Raw genomic sequence first — 21,459 nt, forward strand, 5'->3', positions numbered from 1 at the left:
GAATGAGATTGCCCACTCGAAATAATACATTTGAAGCTATTTTAATAGAAGACTATTTACAAATGGGTGGCAGGTATACGAAAAACCAAAGGACATAGTAGAATCTTTTCTGCCAGCCAGCCTGAGGGGTTGAGTGGATTGTACTTGAACCCAAGCCAGGGAGGCTCTGTGGAGACTGAGGCTTGGGAGCGATGTGATGTGGTCGGTGAAGGGGCACAACAGCTCATGGGAACCCACAAATGAAGTGAGGGAATCAACATCAGTGTCCTGCTCCTTTCCTCTTACTTTACAGGGGATCTCATTTGCCAAACTCGAATGAAAGCAAGAGAAATATACATAATATGGTTTAACTTCCTGGACACAGAGTAGATCTGGAAAGAAAACAGGAGATATCCATACAATTAAAATCTCAGAGAAAAAAAAAATGTTTCCTTTGTCTCACACTCCTCCCCTTTAGACTTATATATAGCTCCTTCCCCCTGACCTGGCAGACATTCTCAGGGAGTAATCTCATCTTGCTTCCTCCACTTTCTCATTTCATCTATATACCCTCCCCTGCCCCCCTCCAACATCACCAACAACACTAAACTCCACTGAAACTTTTCTTATGAAAGTCTTCAATGCTTCTCTAGTAATACTTTTTTTCTGAGCAATTTTCACACAAAATCGTACTGGACTGTCCAACAATATTTGACACTTTCTTACCATTTCTTCTTACTGACACTCTCTCTTCTCTTCCTTTTCCTTCTGCTTCTCATGGTATATTTCCTTGTCTATCCATCCCTACATTTTTGATTTTCCTCAGTGCCTGTCTTTCCTTTGTCATTCTTTCCTTTGTCACTTCCTAAATAATGTCTTAGAAACTACGGCCCTCCAGAACTCTCCTCTCTGCTTCAGGCACACAGATTAGGATGATTCAAGGGAAACTTCTACTTTAATAGTTTAAAGTCTTACACACTCAGTATGTCCGAAGCACTGCTGCTTTTTGTCTTCATTAAACACACGGCTTCTACTCCTGTGGCCCCAGAGCAATAACTCCCTTATCCACCCTGGGTATCTGAGCATGATTTTTTTCTCTTCCTTGTTTTACACTTCTGAACATCATAAAAGCCGAGCCTGTTTGGGTTGTTACCTAAATATCTTCTAAAATCATCCAGTTACTTCAAACGTAGTTTTCATTTCTACACTGTAGACAACAGCTTGATTATTGCAAGCACTTAACATTTTTCTCTATTCCATATGTAACCCTTCTATAAAAGAAAAAGAAGAAATACAGTATAGGATGACTTCTCAAAATGTACATTTGATTAAATCTCCCAGATTTAATGAAACTGCATTGTCCCAAATATTCCTGAGATGGCATTTCTGATTTTGACTGTACCTAATACTCCAACCTCATTGCTCTCAGGGTAACTTTTGGCTTCACTGAACATCTTTGAGCACTTTGAATTCCCATGCTTTCTTTCTCTGGTCACTCTATGTTACTTTATTTGAATTTTCTTCCTGAAACATTCATAGTATTAAGATATGCATGACAGTTTATGAATCATCAACATGTAGTTCTTTCAATTTGAAGGGAAAAGTCCATTTTCCACATGCTGGAAATGAATTTGTCAACTCATGTGGATAGATTTGATCAATCTGAAAAGCATATATAGTGAAAAGGTGAAAGGATTGAGGACAGGGTGCTGAATAACACCAAAAATTAAGTGTGAGTAATATCCTGAAATCCAAAGAAGGGAATAATTTTAAAAAATAACAGTATCATGACTTTCCAATTTTGCAAAGACTTCAAATTATTATAAATATGTGCAAACCATTCTTTATCTGTAATTTTCAACTTAGTCATAATTTTCCCTAGTTGTTAGAGAGTCAAAGGTGTGTTGGTAATTTAATCCTAGGAATTACCAATTTCCTATTGGTAATTCAAATCAAAAGTGATTAGTATAAAATGTAGGTTATATTGAAGCCTGTCTCTGAATCTGACAAGCTTGCCATTCTATCATTGCATGTGTTAGGTTACCAAGATGGGATGAATTCTACAATGTCTTATCAGTTGAACTCCATAGCACTTTGAATATAATATGTCCATACTTATAGTTAGTGGCAACATTTTTTCACTTGGTATGCTATTTTACAGAAGATGTAGTCAAGTGTAATTGCCCATACAAATTAAATAGTATATAGGTTATAAAGAAAAAGGATAGGGAGTGTCAAACTGATAAATAATAGTTCTGATCCATTAATAAGAAATACAATTGAAATCATATAATTAAATAAATATTTGACCAAGGTATGAAATACCACTGAATTCTAAAAACAGAAAAATAAATTAATAAATGAAGCCAAAAGAATCAATTCTCTTTATAACTAGTACCCATCCTCAACTCAGGTTCCCTTTATTCTTGCTGTCTAAATGGTCTCAGCATCTAAGTATTTATATCAAACTAAACATTATGATGTCATCACCAAGAAGGTGTCTGATACCGATTGTCAAACCAATATGTACTTCATTTTCTTGTTTTAATTGAATCTACACAGAACAAATGGGAGACAAGATCATCAACATCAACTATTTTTTTCAAACTTGTGATTTTACTTTATATTCCTCTCCCCATGGCAGGATACACAAGATTGTTTCAATGGGCATTTTCAGTTGGGTTTTCTCTAAGAAAATCTCTGCTTGTTTCCTCTGGGCCTCTCAGTTCTGATAGTCTCTATTTTCTAAGTTTAAAAAATAATAGTAAAAGGAATTTTGAAAAATAAAGCTAAGTTTCAGAAAACCATTGGCCTTTCTTTGGATCCCAGGGTGTACTTTTTATTTTTGGTTTAATGACATCAACGTTTTACAGAGCTGTAAAAATAATGTAAAATTTTGCACTTCTTTGGAACTTAAAATTGTATCACAATTTATTAATGTTTTGAAGTATCTGAAAATTATCTTGAAGTTAATTTTGATCTTTTAATATTCCATTGAAATAATGAACTGTAATTTACCGACCCACACATATTATTGAATCTGGAGGTTGATTTTGATTATTGGTGCATTTAATGGTATAGCAAAACCACCTTGTTGATTCAGCTTTTATTCTTCTGTTGAAATTTGGGTACAAATTTTAAATTATTTTTATGGTGCTTGATATGTTCCTTTAATTTTTTGGGGGGAGGGGAGGAACATCAACTATTAAATGTATATTATTTTCTATTGGATTATTATTATGAACTCAGTACTTTATAGTTCATCCCACTTATCTGACCCCTCCAAAATAATACTCATATTATTACTTTCATTAAAAGAATTAAAGCAAATTGACTTTTTGTTAGTATGGTCAAATTGTCTGTAGTTGCCTTTAAGAAATCTTCAGAACATTAGAGATTGTTGCTTGTATAGCCCTGCTGAAATATGTTGTCCTCCAGGAATGTTTAGTCTTGCTGTGGATTTTTTACTTTACAAGCACTTAAAAATATGTACTTAAATCTACTTTCTAATTACAAGTTCCCATCATAAAATGTCCTATCCACAAAACAGCATTATTACTCTGACTTTCAACACACTAAAGCATTTTTGTTGGGCTGAGTTTTCATTCTTTTTTTTTTTACTTTCTTTTGCAAACATGGTTAATGGCTGATTACCATTTCTGCTTTTTTTATCTTAATTGCTACATATTTAGGGACAGGTGTCATTAAAGCTTTAGCAGACAAGACATTTGCTCAGACAATATTTCTATTCCACTTGTTCATACCTAGCCTTATTAAAATGGCATTCTTATTAGTTTAAGCACTTACTTACTTGAGAACCAAACAAGAATTTACATCAAAGCCCTGTTTTCTTTGTGTTAGATTTTGGAAACTTTTATATTCTAGAAAAGAAAGGGTAACAACTTATTTCTCACCACTAATACATGATGGATACAGAAAGACTATTGCTTTAAGAATGATATATGCAACATTATTTTCTTGTAGAATTCCTACACTTAATGAAATTCAATATGCAAATGGATCATTTTAAGAATTATAAAATTATCAATAGTTTAGTTTCCAGTAAATAATACACTTAAAATTTTGGATTTATCAGTCATAATTTTCTAGAGAATCACATTAACTTAGTTCAAATGTTCAATGTAGGCAATTTGAGAGTTATGACCATCTTCATCTACTAAGAAAACACTTCAAATTGTGAAATAGGCTTTGCCTCTTTAAGTGCTTCACAAGCTAATTCTACCAGAAGCAGCAATTTCATTATATGTAGTCATCTTCACAACTTTCCTTTACTTCCATCATATTTCATGGACATTAGTTTTAGAATTTAAAACTGCTGATTGGACAAGAGCTGCCTTACTATTTAGCAATGATTATGGCTTTTAAACAAAGAGTAATAACTAGCATTTGTAAAACATGACCACATGAACAATTGTATTTAATTCTGGAGGGAAGATGAACAAGTGTACTTAGCTCCAGATGTGTGTGCGTATGTGTGTGTAATGATAATTTTCTTTTATATTTCATATGTAAAAGGAAAATTTACACATCGAGGCACGATTTATCCCTATTTATTTCACACATGGAAACATAAAAAATGCCCACTTAATATACATTTTGCATAGCAAGATAAATTACTATCACTGCATTGTTTGGAAGTGTTGGGCACAGAAGGCTCAGTAGAGGGCACTGGGGAGCACTGATTGGCCATGACAGTAGACTAGTGAAGGACAGTAGTGATCATTGGGGATGACTGATTTATATCTTTGTGCTTTAATTAAAATAGAAAATTGTGCTTTCCAAACTTGTAAAACATGTATGTAGTCTATATCCTCCTCTGTTAAATGAAAAGCATTAGGTTCTCTTCAGGAAAATCATAAGAATTACCTCTATGGGAAGGTGAAAACCCATTGGTATTTATTAAAGTTGTCTGTTCATTGCTGAAGAAAAATTCAGTTCAGAGTAAACAGAAAACAAAATAATAAAGGTCTTTACTTCAGAAGGAAATTCATTTTTTAATATTTATTTTTTAAGTTCAGTTTTTAAGGCTAGAACTTGCCAGGGAGCCTAGATTAAATCAAAACTAACAACTTATTAACCAGCAGATGAACCCCTCATGGAAGAAGGATTATATAGAGGAATTTATTTTCCCTATTTATTGTGCTTTGTAAAAAACAAAACAAACAAACAAACAAATTCTACAGATTTCAAAAGAGATATACAATATTAAACATTATGAGTGAAAGCTATACTATTTGTGGAGGATCTGTAATTATAATGCTAGAAAATAACACACATAAAAGCACTTCATTATTCAGCTCTCCAGAGTAACTATATAAAGATTTTTCTAATTCTTTTCCATTGTCCCCATAAATGGACTATATAATCACAATTGACCTTTTGGATAAATTCCTTTTTCTAAGTGTGTGTTTTAATAAGTTATGACTAACAATGAAATATAACCTCTCTAAAGGGCAAAATGTTTGAACTAGAGTATTATCTTAAAATAAACTATACCTTACAAATTCACATATATGGTAAACAGTAACTATACATATTTTTTAGATTTAAAAAAAATCTTATACATTTATAAATTCACATTTATATGTATTATTTTTTCTGGCATAAATTTGACTCAGGATGGAATAATTATAATATTAATTTAGTACAGTGGAGGAGAATTATATATTTCCTATAAAAAGAAAGACCTTGTACATTACTTTAACAAAATATATGTTACCACAGGTAAAGAACCAATAGATGAAACGTGGACTATACAACAGAAAGCCAGAACACATAGCTTACAAGATAGGTTATTTGAGTATTTTTCTATACCAAGTGTCAGCAAACATTTTCTGAAAGATCCAGATAATTAATAATTTAGGTTTTGCAGTTAAATGCAGTCTAAATCCTGCCTGAAACAGCCAATAACAGTACACAAAAGGATGTGAGTGGTGGTCATGAGATGTACAAACAGGGAGGGGTTCGAACATCCCCCATGGGACAGTTTGTTAACTGGGTCTAGTCAATACACAAAATTAACCTTACTGAATTATTGACTCAACTAAATATTTACTAAACTTAATCTCACTATTTTAATGTTTTTGCTGTTTTTTTTTGTGTGTATGCTCTTTTCATTTCTTTTTGAAATAGATTGTGCAATTGCTAACAGACTTAGAACAATCAGAGAATAATTACTAAATTTTAAAAAAAATTACAAAAATTTCACATAGAAACTGAATTTATAACTACATTACACACAGTTTTTGAAAAAATATTTTTATCCATGGGATTTTTAAAAATTAATTTTGATGATATTTTCAAGGACTACTTTATGTTAATTAAAGGAGTAATTCTTAGAGTAAAGGATGTTAGTGCTATAAAGGAGAAACCCTTTTTAATTTTAGTGGCCTAACACAAAACAAACTTTTCTGTTTCTTTGTTGTTTTTTCACTCAGAGCATGGGAATGTTCTTGGCCCATGGATATCTTTCTACATGAGAATTTATTTAGGGACCTATGGTCTTCTGGCTCTTCTCTCTAGTTTTTCAGATATCTCATTTCCAACAAGAATGAAGAAAAAGAAAGGGAATGAAAGGCACTGCTTTGTTCATTGCAGCATTATTTACAACAGCCAAGCCATGGAAATGACCTAAATGTCCACTGACACAGGAATGGATAAAGAAGATGTGGTACATATACACTATGGAATATTACTCAGCTATAAAAAGAATGAAATAATGCCATTTGCAGCAACATGAATGACCCTAAAGATTATCATGCTAAGTGAAGTAAGTCAGACAGGGAAAGACAAATAGCATATGATATTACTTGTGGAATCTAAAATATGATACATATGAATATATTTATGAAACAAGAACAGGCTCACAGATATAGAGAACAGACTTATGGTTGCCAAGAGTGATGGGGTAGGGGAGGGAAAGGTTAGGAATTTGGAATTAAAAGATACAAACTATTATATAGAGAATGGATAAAGAGTAAGGTCCTACTGTATAGCACAGGGAACTATATTCAGTATCCTGTGATAAACCATAATGGAAAAGTATATGAAAAGGAATATATATATGATTGAGTCACTTGCTATACAGCAGAAATTAAATGCAATATTGTAAATCAACTCTACTTCAATAAACTTTTTTAAAAAGGGAGTGAAAGATTTATAGGATATTTTTATGGATAAGACTGCAAGATAAAAACTTCCATTTTCTATTGTTCAGAACTCATTCACATGATCTCATGTATATGCAGGATAATTAAGCTTGTGCCACAAAAGGAAAGTAAGAGCCAAGCAGACAGATTCTGATACAAGTTTCCTAGCTGACAGATGTATAAAAATATAAAATGATTTAGAAATATCAAAATTATGTTTTTATATAGCATAATATATTTCTAGTATAAATTTTACCACATTACATGATTATAAGAAAAATATTATATACATTATTAGGCATATTTGTTTTATAATAGTTTAACTTTGTTTTTGCTTTTTTTGTTTTGTCCTGTTATATTTATGGCTTTTTATGAAAGCTCATTAAACATTTTAATGTGTTCTACAAATGTAAGTCACTGACATTAATTGGAAAATACTTTTCTTTTCTTTTCTTTTCTTCAGTATAATTAGTGAATTAAAATACTTAGTACAGGCAGACCTCTGAGATATTGTGAGTTTGGTTCCAGACCACCACAATAAGTGTAAATCACAATAAAGCATGTTCACACAAATTTTTCTGGTTTCCCAATGCACATAAAAGTTATGTTTACGTGATACTGTAGACTATTAATTGTGCAATAGCATTATGTCTAAAAAAGTACATGCATACCTTAATTAAAATATACTTTATTTCTAAAAAATTCAAACCATCATCTGAGCATTTAACAGGTTATAATCTTTCTGCTGGTGGAGGGTCTTGCCTCAATGCTGATGGCTGCTGACTGATCAGGGTGGTGGCTGCTGAAGGTTGGGGTGGCTGCAGCAATTTCTTAAAACAGGATCATGAAGTTAACCGCATCAACTGACTTTCTTTTCTGAGCGATTTCTCTGTAGCATATAATTCTGTTTGATAGCAGTTTACCCACAGTAGAACTTCTTTCAAAACTGGAGTCAAATCTCTCAAAACTTGCTACTATTCTTATCAACTAGGTTTACATAATATTCTAAATCTTTTGTTGTCTTCAACAATCTTCACAGTGTCTTCAGCAGGAGTAGATTCCATCTCAAGAAAAGTTTTTTATTTTGTTTTTTATTTTTATTTTTTTTTTGCTCATCCATAAGAAGCAACTCCTCATCTATTCAAGTTTTACCATGAGATTGCAGCAATTCAGTCACATCTTCAGGCTCCACATCTTGTAATTCTAGTTCTCTTGCTGTTTCCACTGCATCTACATTTCCTTCCTCCATTGAAGTCTTGATCCCTTCAAAGTCATCCAGGAGGGTTGGAATTGACATCTTCCAAACTCCTATTAATGTTAATGTTTTGACCTCTTCCCATGAATCATGAATGTTCTCAGTGACATCTAGAGTGGTGAATTCTTTGTTCAATTAACTTTTTTCAATTAGGTTTTCAATTAACTCTGCCAAGACCCATCAGAGGGATCACTACCTATGGCAACTATAGCCTTACAAAAATGTATGCCTTAAATCATGAGACCAGAAAGTCAAAATGACTCCTTGATCCATGGGCTACAGAATGGATGTTGTGTAAGCAGGCATGAAAACCATTCATCCCACTGTCCATTTCCATCAGAGCTCTTGGGTGACCAGGTGCACTGTCAATGAACAGTGATATTTTGAAAGAAATTTTTTTTTTCCTGAGCAGTAGTCCTTAACAGTGAGCTTAAAATATTCAGTAAACCATGTTGTAAACAGATGTACTGTCATGCAAACTTTGTTGTTCCATTTACAGAGCACAGACAGAAGAGATTTAGCATAATTCTCAAAGGCCCTAGGATTTTCAGAATGGTGAATGAGCATTGGCTTCCAGTTAAGTCACAAACTACGTTAACCCCTAACAACAGTATCAGCCTGTCCTTTGAAGCTTTGAAACCAGGCACTGACTTCTCCTCTCTAGCTATGAATGTCCTAGATGGCATCTTCCAAAAGAAGGCTGTTTTGACAAAATTGAAAACATGTTGTTTAGGGTAGCCACCCTCATGAATTATCTTAGCTAAATCTTCTGGATAACTTGCTGCTGCTTCTACATCAGCATTTGCCGCTTCACCTTGCACTTTTATGTTATGGAGATAACTTCTCTCCTTTGACCACATGAACTAACCTCTGCTAGCTTCAAGCTTTCTTTCTATATCTTCCCACCTCTCTCAGCCTTCACAAAATAGAAGAGAGTTAATAAGACCTTGTTCTGGATTAGACTTTGGCTTAAGAGAATGTTGTGGCTGGTTTGATCTTATATCCAGACTACTAAAACTTTCTCCATATCAGCAATAAGGCTGTTTCAATTTCTTATCATTTGTGTGTTCACCGGAGTAGCACATTTAACTTCCTTCAAGAACTTTTCCATTGCATCCACAACTTGGATTTTTGGTGTAAGAAGCCTAGCTTTCAGCCTTTCTCAGTTTTCAACATGCCTTCCTCACTAAGGTTAATTATTTCTAGCTTTTGATTTAAAGGAAGAGATACATGACTCTTCCTTTCACTTGAACACTTAGAGGTTATTAATTGGCCTAATTTCAATATTGTTGTGTCTCAGGGTATAGGGAGGCCTGAGGAGAGGAAGAGAAACTAGGGAATGGCTAGTCAGTGAAATAGTCAGAACACACACAATATTTACTGATTAAGTTCACCTTCTTATATTTGTGCAATTCTTGGAGCCCCAAAACAATGATAATAGTAACATCAGAGATCACTAATCACAGCTCATCATAAAAAATATAACAACGATGAAAACCTTAAAATATTTCCAGAATTACCAAATTGTGACACAGAGTCACAAAGTGAGCAAATGCTGTTAGAAAAATGGTGCCAATAGACTTGCTTACACAGGGATGACACAAACCTTCATTTTGGGAAAAATGCAATATTTGTGAATAGCAATAAAACAAGATATGACTGTAGTCATTTCTATAATAGTCACAGATATTAATCAAAATAAAATTGTGTATATAAAATGTTAAACCATTTAGGATTACCTAAAATGACTATATTTTACATATTTTCTGTTTTCTTCAAGTGTAAATTATTTTGAATTAGAAATCTTTTATTTGTAATCATTCGTTTCTTCATTAAACATCTTTATTTTAGAATAGTTTTAGATTTACTTAAAAGTCACAAAGATAGTGAAGAGAAACTGGACACTGCAACCAGTTTCCTCTACTATAAACATCTTGTGCTATTATGTTATGTTTTTCACAACTAATGAACTGATATTGATACATAATTTTTAATTAAATCCCATATTTGATCTGGATTTCCTTAGTTTTGACCTAATGCCATTTTCCTTTCCAGGATCCAATCCAGAATACCTCACTACTTTCAGTCATCATGTCTCCTGAGAGTTCCTCAGACTTTCCTTGTTTTTGACACCTTAACAGTTGTAAGGAGTATTAACCAGGAATTTTGTAGAGTGTCCCTCAGTTGGGACTTGTCTGATGGTTTTCTCATGGTTAGACTGGGGCAATATGATTTCAAGCTGAAGATCATAAAGATAAAGTGACATTCTCATTACCTCATATTGAAAGTTTTGCTATTAACATGACTTATCACTGTTGGTATTAACTTTGATCACTTGGCTTAGGCAGTTTTTGTCAGATTTCTGCTCTGAAAAGTTACTCTCCCCCTACACCCCATTTCCATACTGTACCCTATGGAAGGTAGTCACTAGTTACAGCACAAACTTAAGGGGTGGGAAGTTATGTTCAACCTCCTTGAGTGCAAAGTATCTGTCCAAATTATTTGGAATAATTCTGTATAGAAGATGTGTCTATTATTCCTATTTATTCACTTATATATTCTATCATTTACTTTTATCAGTGTGGACTCATGAGTATTTATTTTATAATTTGGATAATAAACCAATACTCCTGTATTTTGCTGCTCAAATGATTCTGGTCATTAAGAGCATCTTCAGTTGGCTCCTGTGTTCCTTTGAGATACTCTCATGGTTTTGTTTTCTGAGTACTTCATTGCTTTCTAGTATTATAAAATTCTCCACACCCATTTGTACATTCTGTGTCATAGTCCCAGAATCAGCTAGATCTCTAAGGAGATCTGGTTCCTTTCACTGAGAATGACATAAGAAACAAATATTTAAGCACTGGGAAAACTTTGTTATTTTTAAAATAAAATCTAAGTATTTTATTGATTGGGGTTGTTTAGACTATTCTCTATGCGTCTTTAAAGATATATAAATAAATATGTATTCAATTCTACTACCCAAACATTATAAAATGTTACCTACTGTATAGATTTTACATATATATGTTAGAAAATTATTTAAAATTACAATTAAATACTTGAAGAATGTTAATTTCCAGCAGGCAATGTGGTATTTATATGATTTATCTCATTTAATTCACATTCAAATCAACGAGGTAAGTATTTTTAATCTCCGTTTAACAAATAAGAACACTGTAATTTAGTGAGTTTAAATATATACTAAATATTTGAAGTTAGTCAAACAATCATATATTTGATTAATGATTACAGAAGATACTCTCTAAGAAAATTAGGTACAACATATAAGAATATCTCAGTTGATAATATAAAGTTGAGCAACATGGTGGTTAATTGTATGTTAACTTGACTGGGCCATAGGCTGCCCAGATTAAATATTTTTTCTGGTGTGTCTGTAAGGGTGCTCCCTGATGAGATTAGCATTTGAATCAGTGGACCCAGTAAAGTAGATTATCCTCCCATCTACTGAGTGAGCATTATTCAATCTGCTGAGGGTCTGAGTAGAACAAAAAATGAAGGAAGGGAAAATGTGTTCCTTTTCTGCCTGCCTGCTTGAGCTGGGACATTGGTTTTCTCCTGCACTTGGACTGGAATTCACACCACTGGCCCCCCTGATTCTCAGGGCTTCAAATTAGACTGGAATTTCACCACCACTTTCCTGGGTCTCAGCTCGCAGACAGACAGCAGATCATGGCACTATATCTTATCATGGAGATTCATTATGAGGAACTGGCCCACACAGTAATGAAGGATGAAAGCTGTCATGATCATGTCTGTCTGAGTAAGTATATAGTTATAGATATATAGATATAACTCCCATTGTTTCTGTTTCTCTGGAGAACCCTGAATGACACAGTTTTTAAATTCCATGGCATAGAAAAATATACTAAAGTTCAAGGAAGTATCCAGTGATTGACTTTCTGTATACTAGTTTGCACAAAAATTTATCAAAACATATATTTTAGGGCTTCCCTGGTGGCGCAGTGGTTGAGAGTCCGCCTGCCGATGCAGGGGACACGGGTTTGTGCCCTGGTCCGGGAAGATCCCACATGCCGTGGAGCGGCTGGGCCCGTGAGCCATTGGCCGCTGAGTGCGCGTCCGGAGCCTGTGCTCCACAACAGGAGAGGCCACAACAATGACAGGCCTGTGTACCACAAAAAACCAAAACAAAACAAAACAAAAACATATAGTTTACAGGGAAAACCATACATTTTGCTTTTGAAAAAATAACTCCTTGGCTGAAGTTAAAAAAGTATCATCAAAGTTGAAACAAAATTAAAAGTATCAGTTAATGGCTTACTCTATGTTAAGCACAATATAGCTATATTCAAAAATCAGATAAATGGTTACTTTAGAAAGAAAGAAAAAGCAAACCTTGACAATTTCATGAGAAATTGAATAATAGGAACAATATTTCAAATATAACATGATAGCCTGCTTATATTCTTCCTTACTTTTTATTTTACCATTTGTTTGTAAGATGGTCTTTCTAATAGAAAACTAAGAAACTTGACTGTTTTAGTGGGTATATAAACAAAGCTCATTTCACTCTTATTTCTGCCTAAGGGATAATTGGTTGGTCACTTTAGAAGCTGACTTTAAGGAAATGAAGGCCCCATAATGTTGTTGGGAGACTGAAATGAGATCAGACAAGAGACATAAATGCTCTTTAAAGTTAATTATGTTTGCTTTTTCTTCTCTCTCAGTGGTCATTACCTTTAAATGGAGCCACACATTGACAGGAATGATTACCAGCATGGTCAATGCAGGTGGCTCCATTCTTGCGGGGATGTGAAGCACACTCATCTACATCTATCTATTTCATATCTTGTACCTTTGAAAAAAGTTAACAGATTTTAAGTTTCAATAAGTCAAACAGGTGCCAGGTTATAATTCTTAAATTTGCTCAAGCATTTTAACCCTAAAGGGGATGATGTTTGAGATGAAATTCATCAGATAAGAATGCCACATATATTAGTGTCAGGGCTCACCTTACTACAGACTGCAACAACTTCTCTTGGAATTACTAAATGCAGACTAATTGCTGAGTTGGTGGATAAAGACTGCTTAGATGTGAACTAATTTATCTTCTGATTTGGAGTCTAGAGGTAGAATAGATGTTTCAGGTTATTGAAATGCAAATCAAATGTTAGGCTAAAGGAAATTTAAAGAGGAACACAAAGGAAGTACTAGTGAATCAATAACATCCTGACATATGTCCCCCAGGGTGAAATGCTCTTTATAAAGGCACGGTTTTCAAATGGTACTTACCAATAAAACCAGTGGGACAGATGCATTTGAATTTATCCATGAATTTTGTAGATGTAGTGCTCTGGAGGCAAGGTGATGAATCACATTTTTTTCTATTAATTTTATAAAGCAGGACTATATGGAAAGAAAGGAAAACAGAAATGTCCAGTCACTATATAGACCTAATATTTCCTTTTAACTATTCTGCAGTGCAGATTTCCCATTAGTGCTCCACCTACAACTGTGTTGCTAAAACTGACTTTTCATATTATATCACTTGCATTGTTTGTCAGTTTGCAGAGAGCTAAAAAATGTAGCCTACACTGACACTGAATTGATTATTGACTTCTGACAACTAATTTTTTGCCAATATTTAACAAAAATAGAAAAAAAAAGACATTCACACATAACACATTGTACTTATAAATTAGATGAGTGGTAATCTTCCTAATATTATTAAATATTTTTTCTCTAATATGGTGAAATGAATCCGGGTTGGAGAAAAATTACTGTTACATATATCTAAATAGGAAAGAGCATGAGTAATTAAATAGAAAATCTATTTGCATTACTATTTTCACTGACAAAATAAAATATTAAGTGACAATATGACATTAGAACATCAAGTTAAAGTGAAGAAAAGGTGAACACTAACACTAAAAATGAATTTAAATCCACTGATTAATAGTTAACATGAGGGCTTCCCTGGTGGTGCAGGGGTTGAGAGTCTGCCTGCTGATGCAAGGGACATGGGTTCGTGCCCCGGTCCGGGAAGATCCCACATGCCACGGAGCGGCTGGGCCCGTGAGCCATTGGCTGCTGAGTCTGCGCGTCCGGAGCCTGTGCTCCAACAACGGGAGAGGTCACAACAGTGAGACGCTCGTGTACCGCCAAAAAAAAAAAAAAAAATTAACATGAAATTAAAATGAATAATAAATGAGGGCTTCCCTGGTGGCGCAGTGGTTGAGAGTCCGCCTGCCAATGCAGAGGACACGGGTTCGTGCCGCGGTCTGGGAAGATCCCACATGCCGCGGAGCGGCTGGGCCCGTGAGCGATGGCTGTTGAGCCTGCGCGTCCAGAGCCTGTGCTCCAAAACGGGAGAGGCCACAACAGTGAGAGGCCCAAGTACCGAAAAAAAAAAAAAAAAAAAAAAAAAAAGAATAATAAATGAAAACTTTGTTTATACCTTAAAAATATTTATTTGGTAATTTGCCTTATGCATCAACTTTGTGAAAAAAATATGGCACATTTAAAAACCTGGGTTTGTTCTTTGTAGTCAAGGATATACCAAAATTCGTCTCTCCAAAAGACCTTGCTATCTGTCATGTAATTTTAAATCTTCTCAAGTTTTTGTTCATGATAAATAGTACATTAAGTTTATATAAGTGGCCACATATTTCCTGAAGATTATTATTCTTAAGAAGGTTAACCACATAAAACCAGTCTCTTAGGTTTAATAGGAAAAAAAAAAACCACTGTTGGATTCATGGTTTTCAAAACAAATATGACTTTCTCATTGCCTAAAAGTTATGCAGTACTTTTATTTCTCAATCATTCTCATAGGAGTAGAATTAGGAACAGTTCGTGAGAGTTAGATGTTGAGCAACATTTTAACTTGTAATGATGGCAGTTAGATGGTATGTGCTTGCATATAAGGAAAGTATTAAGAGTTCTGCTACTTCTTCCAATCTTGGAAAGTAAAAGTCTGTCTATTATTAGCGTTTCCTCCTAATGTAAAACACACACACAGACACACACACACAACTACATAAATATTTTAACACATCATCAAAATAAGTGATATACTGTATTGACAAGTACTCCTGTAAGAGTTACCATGTTACTATGGTAACAGAATGGGTGTGGTGTAAAAAAAACATTATAACTTTTAAACATAAGTGTAATGGACTTACAGCTAATAATTCTAAAAAACTGGCTCATTTACAAAAGCAAAATATTCATTCAACTCTAAATATATCTGTTTCTGTGATGATGTGAAGATGTAGTAAGATAATCCAAGCAGGTATTATATGTTCAAATATTCTCCTGGAAAAAATTAATATGCATGTGTATGAGATGAATTGTATCTTCTAAAAATAAAGAATTACTTCCACCTCAAATTAACATTTAATTATCATAATTTTGGTTAGCAGGTATGCCCACCCTGAAATCCATTCTGACACAGGCAGGAAAAGGTGTGTGAAGATCAACACAAGTGCTCCCATTTGCCCAGGCATCACTTAGGCACTCATCTACCTCAATCTCACAGTCTCAGTTAGAAACAAGCCAAGGATTTACTTCATTATAAACATGTCAGTGATGGAACTTACAACTGAGTCTAACATTATGTTCAGAATATATGAGATTTTCAACGTGTCTGCAAAAAATCAACACATTGCCTAATGCTATTAACTAGACTTTTACTCTTTCTGTTTTTGTTCTGACGGGACTGCAACTGTGGCTTGATTCTCATCTCAGTGAACCTAGGAGAGTTCAAAAAGTCCATTATCTTCTTAAAATTAAACTCATATATGACTGTTTATACATAACTGTACGGTGTTAATCAAGTTGACTTTCCTTTGATGTCTTTTCCTTCAAAAACTGTCTGTTATACATATTGACATGCTTGTTTCTTTAAATTACTGTTGGTTCACAAATTGGCCTCAGCACACAGAGGGCAAGGAGAGATCAAAGAAAGAGGCAGATCTTTCCAGATTGGAAGGCAGCAGGTTTAATACGCAAGGGAACTCACTTATGAGGCTTGTCTTGTGTGCCACATGATGACTAGATTTCAGCACTCGCTCACCCACAAGAATCTTAAAAGTTTATATAGAGGCTGTAACTGGGTCTAGTGCAGATGGTCTTAGCAGCACCTTACTCTCTCAAGGCTTCATCCTTGAAACAGCTCCTAATGTGGGAATAGTTGGTAGATCATACATTTCTAGGACAGGGGAGGGGATGAGGGGCCTCTGATTGCCTGGGTCCTGTTCTCTGGTCAACCGGCAGTCACATCCTCTTGATGACTTCTTCCAATGATTAATGTAAGCTAAATTATTCTCATTTTCAAAAATTACTTTAGATATTTCCTATGAGAAAAAGATGATAAAGGGCTTCCCTGGTGGCACAGTGGTTGAGAATCTGCCTGCCAATGCAGGGCACATGGGTTCGAGCCCTGGTCTGGGAAGATCCCACATGCTGTGGAGCAAATAAGCCCGTGAGCCACAACTACTGAGCCTGCACATCTGGAGCCTGTGCTCTGCAACAAGAGAGGCCATGATAGTGAGAGGCCCGTGCACCATGATGAAGAGTAACCCCCGCTCGCCGCAACTAGAGAAAGCTCTCGCACAGAAATGAAGACCCAACACAGCCAAAAATAAATAAATAAATTAATTAATTAAAAAAAAAGATGATATGTTTTTAGCAAAAATTTTTAAGGATAGAACATGTAGTGAGATTTGTCTTCTGTTTACTTGTGGTACTCATCATCTGAACTTCCTTGTACCTGGAGAATTATCTACTCAATGACTCTTTGATAAAGTTAGAGACCACCTCTCAATATAGAAGGTGAAAATGCAAGATATTTTCTTTCCCAGTCTCAGATACCCCTAAATGTGAGTATGCAACATAAAGCTGGCTAGTATCATGGACCCACCATGAGATTTGAAAGGACACTGGTGATGGATGAAAACGGGGAAGGATAATTCATTTTTTCTGCAGGTGGCAGCATCAGGACAATCACCCAGTTTTCAAGTGCCCTAGCATCTGTGTTCCTCAGTGTCAGGACATCCCTCCCATGGATGCTGTGATAGTAGACAGTGTGTCCTTGTCTGCTATCTGGCTTCCCTTGTTCATGTCAGATTTTCAAATCTGGTTCTAGATATTAACTTTAGCAGACAAAATCTCCAAAACAGCTGCTATAAATATCAATATGTTAAAAGTATTATAGGAAACTACATTTAAATAATTAAATTAAAATAGAATGACAAGGACACAATAAACATGGGATTCCAACAGGGAAATAAAAACTATAAAATAAATAAAGGGAAATTCTATACTTGAAAATTCAAATAACTGAAGAAAACAGTTTTCTAATTGGGCTTAATAGCAGATGTTATGGGGCAGAATAAATAATCAATGAATTTGAAGATAGATCAATAGAAATTACATATCATAGTCAGAATCCACTAGCACCCACTGAAACACTAAATAATCCCATAAAAGTTAACTTTGTTTCCAAATCATTGGCTTTTGTTGCATAACATGAAGTTGGGTTTTAATCATATTTCTAGGCACCCATTTCTATCTTCATTAACTTATTTTTCTCTTTCTCTCTTTCCCACCTAGCCTCTTGGATTTTCCCAAGCATTAACCATTCATCCTGTTTTCCTCCTGTGTCCTCTGCATTCAGGACTTTTCTTACACTCCTGTAAACATATTCCCTACAACCATAGTTCTGGTCCTGGCTTTTGATTTAATTCCTAGTATTTGTGTCAAACTTATTCCTAGTCATATTGTTTTCTCAAATTAAACACCTCAAAGAACTAAATTCTTCTCCAATTAAAATGTTATTATCAGTAATATAATAATTCATATATACAATAATAGTTAACAAAATTCTCCTCAGGTGCAAAATTTAGGAATAATTTTAGATTATTTATTCCATGCCTGATACTTAAGAAATGAATGTATATTGGTAATCACAACACATACAAGTAAATTTTATTTGCGGAGGGAGTGTATTTATATACAAATCTATTTACTGCAATTTTATTCAATGTTATTGTCATGTTTTGCATTATAACATTTAGCAAAGTGCCAGGAGCATGTCTTATTTTAAAACAAATGAGGAAAATAAAGCCATCATATTATGAACATGTTTATGATATTAATGTCATTAAAATAAAATAATAATTGAAACAGGGAATTTAACAAGTGTAGTTTTAGAAAAAGTTGTTTATTTAGTTTGTCTATTATATTAAAGACAACAGAACTATATAACCCCAGTATAATGAGGAAAATACTGTGTATTTTTCTATGTATTCCAATATCTGGATGAACACTTAAAATTCAAAATTTGAATTTTTTATATTTATATATATTATATAGTGAGTGTTATATATTTTATAACAAATTTCATGAAATTTTGTTGAAAGTTTTCCCATTCATATGCATATATATTTACATTATTTTTGCATACAATCATTGCATAATAGTTTACTATTTTCTTTATAAGTACAAAAATTTCTGATTTTCATATCTAAAGGTATTTAATTACATATTCTGACTAATGGCTCCATATTGCACAATTAACCAAAACACTTATTTTTCTACCCTCTGGAAAGTTCTGTAAAGTAAGGAATTAAAAAAAATAAAATAATCTTCAAGAAGAAAGAGATTGATTAAGGGAAGTTGTCTTGCATGGAATGGCTATTTCACGAATTTTACATTGATGAAAGCTAATATGAGTAAGGTAATGATGAAACATGGACAAAGCTGAGGAGGCTCTTCATGGTTGAGTCCTAGAAACAGGTCAACAACTCCGTTACATTCCTGAGGAAATTCAATGGACAATAGAGAATTTTTTTAAAAGTTACACTCATTTTCCTCAGCGAAATATGGACAAATATTACATCCACAAAATGAGAATAAGATGATACATAAAGGAAATAATCAAAAAAAAACTTAAAAGACTCATTAGTATTGACAGTATTATTGTGAAAATAAAATCTATTATAAGAGTAGGGAAATAGAGTGAGTCTCTAAAAACTATATTACAAAACTGTAGTAAAGGAAAATCTGAGAGAAAAATGAAGTCATATATAAAACCAATTCAAGCATACCATCATTCAAAGGAAGTACAGGGATAAAAGAAACATCAGTTAGTTGATAGAAGAAATATGCTACAGTTTATGAGACATGAGTTGTTATTTAGGAGCAATAAAAGATCTAGTCTTGTCCTTTCATTACCACAAAATTTCAAAACATCAAGGATAAACAGAAAATTTTAAATGTTTCTGGAGAAAAAAAAAAACACTTGGAGTAATGAAAATAATAAATTTGGGAATTCAGTGACAAGATATCACATGATAATGGCTGGGAAATATCATTGTCTAAATTAGAACATGAAATTAGTGAGTGCTGAAGAAATTATTTTTTCAAGGATAGTTTTGTGCCTCCATTCCACATATAAAGTGGATGTGAAGCTGTACTACATTTGTAAAACTTACTAATAAATTAATTTATTTTTTATATACAAAGGAAGAAGTCAATGAGAAATTTGAGCAGACATTTTAAAATGTACAAAGAAGGTCATGGCATGAATAAACAAAACTTTGACTTAGTTTGAACAATTGATTCAGTGTAAAAAAAGAAAAGCTATGTGATCTCAAAGGTAGAAATATTGTCCTTCAAATGGATTTGGGTTGCAACATAGGAAACTTCAGAAAAGAAATATAATTCAAGTGTCACTTCTTCAGTGAAGAGTATTTTCATATTCATAATAAAGTAAATGTTGGTGACTTGTTTTCAACTTTTTTCAAGCAAACACAGATGGTTTAATTATACTTACATTAATGTATTCAAATAGAGTCAAAGTAAACACAAAATTTTGGAGGTGAAAAGGGTTAACTGGGAAAGTGAAGAATAAGAGCAGTATATCCTTAAATTTAATAAAAGTCAGGATAAGTTATATAAATTTGATTAAGAAATAGAAGCTTAAAGGTATTATTTGACATGGTCAACATAAGAGCTAAAAATAATATTTATTGAGAGAAAGATGTAGAGGAAAGGTGGATTAGGGAATTAATGAGAATAAGATTCATACAGACAATGGAGAACCAATAAAGTCTGTAATTAAATTACAAAACTCAAAAGGAAAATTAAAATTTTGCATGAGCAAATTAAGGCACTACAGAAGAAATAAAGTAAGAAACTATTTAAATATGTTTGTCTGCATTTCAGCCTTGAAGGTAAAGCTGTTCTGAGAGTCTGTTGCTTTTTTATTGGAAGTTCTTTTGATTTCATTTACCATGTTCATTGCTCAATTTGATTTTTTTGTTTGTTGCTAAATACTGTAACAGTCTCAATAACGTTTTGTGAAAATATCTCATCTCTTATGAGATACTTGAATTTAAAGGGATGAGTATACAAGGTTAGTGTGAAGTTCATAAAAATGCCTAGTTCTGTGACTATCATTAGGTAAATTAGGATTCAAGGTTCTCAAATTTTTTTTTTTTTTTTTGGCTGTACGTGGGCCTCTCACTCTTGTGGCCTCTCCCGTTGAGGAGCACAGGCTCCGGACGCACAGGCTCAGCAGCCATGGCTCACGGGCCCAGCCACTCCGCGGCATGTGGGATCTTCCCGCACTGGGGCACGAACCCGTGTCCTCTGCATTGGCAGGCAGACTCTCAACCACTGCGCCACCAGGGAAGCCGAAGGTTCTCAATTTTATAATAAAAGAAACAAAGTTAAAGTTACCTTTAAATCTCAGTTTTCTATTTTGCTACATATAAAGCTTTCTGTGACACATTTACCCATGATTCATGAATTATTAAATTATGCAAAGCAGATTTTATAGTTAACTAGAATAAACACATTTAACTATATTTTAGTTAATTTATAATCAGTATCTCTAATTGAATAAGATATTTGAATAAGATAATAGTTGTTTTCTATAAAAATAAAGAATCATATAACAACAGGAATGTGGATTTAGTAAGAGAAATAAATGTAAAGAACTCCTTTAAGAAAAGTTAATAGTTGACAGATTATGAAATATCTTTATCAATTTCTTGCAAAGTAAAA

General features: G+C 33.7%; 1 protein-coding gene across 1 annotated transcript in view; it reads right to left on the minus strand.

Annotated features, from left to right (window-relative positions):
* Positions 1-21,459, minus strand: part of EYS (eyes shut homolog) — a 1,685,417-nt gene that overhangs the window by 1,302,073 nt on the left and 361,885 nt on the right. Inside the window, exon 11 of the mRNA XM_033867388.2 lies at positions 13,123-13,222. Coding sequence (XP_033723279.1) covers positions 13,123-13,222 — 100 coding nt within the window. The remainder of the gene's footprint in view (positions 1-13,122; positions 13,223-21,459) is intronic.

Source organism: Tursiops truncatus, chromosome 12 (assembly GCF_011762595.2).
Source record: "Tursiops truncatus isolate mTurTru1 chromosome 12, mTurTru1.mat.Y, whole genome shotgun sequence".
NCBI classification, from domain to species: Eukaryota; Metazoa; Chordata; class Mammalia; order Artiodactyla; family Delphinidae; genus Tursiops; species Tursiops truncatus.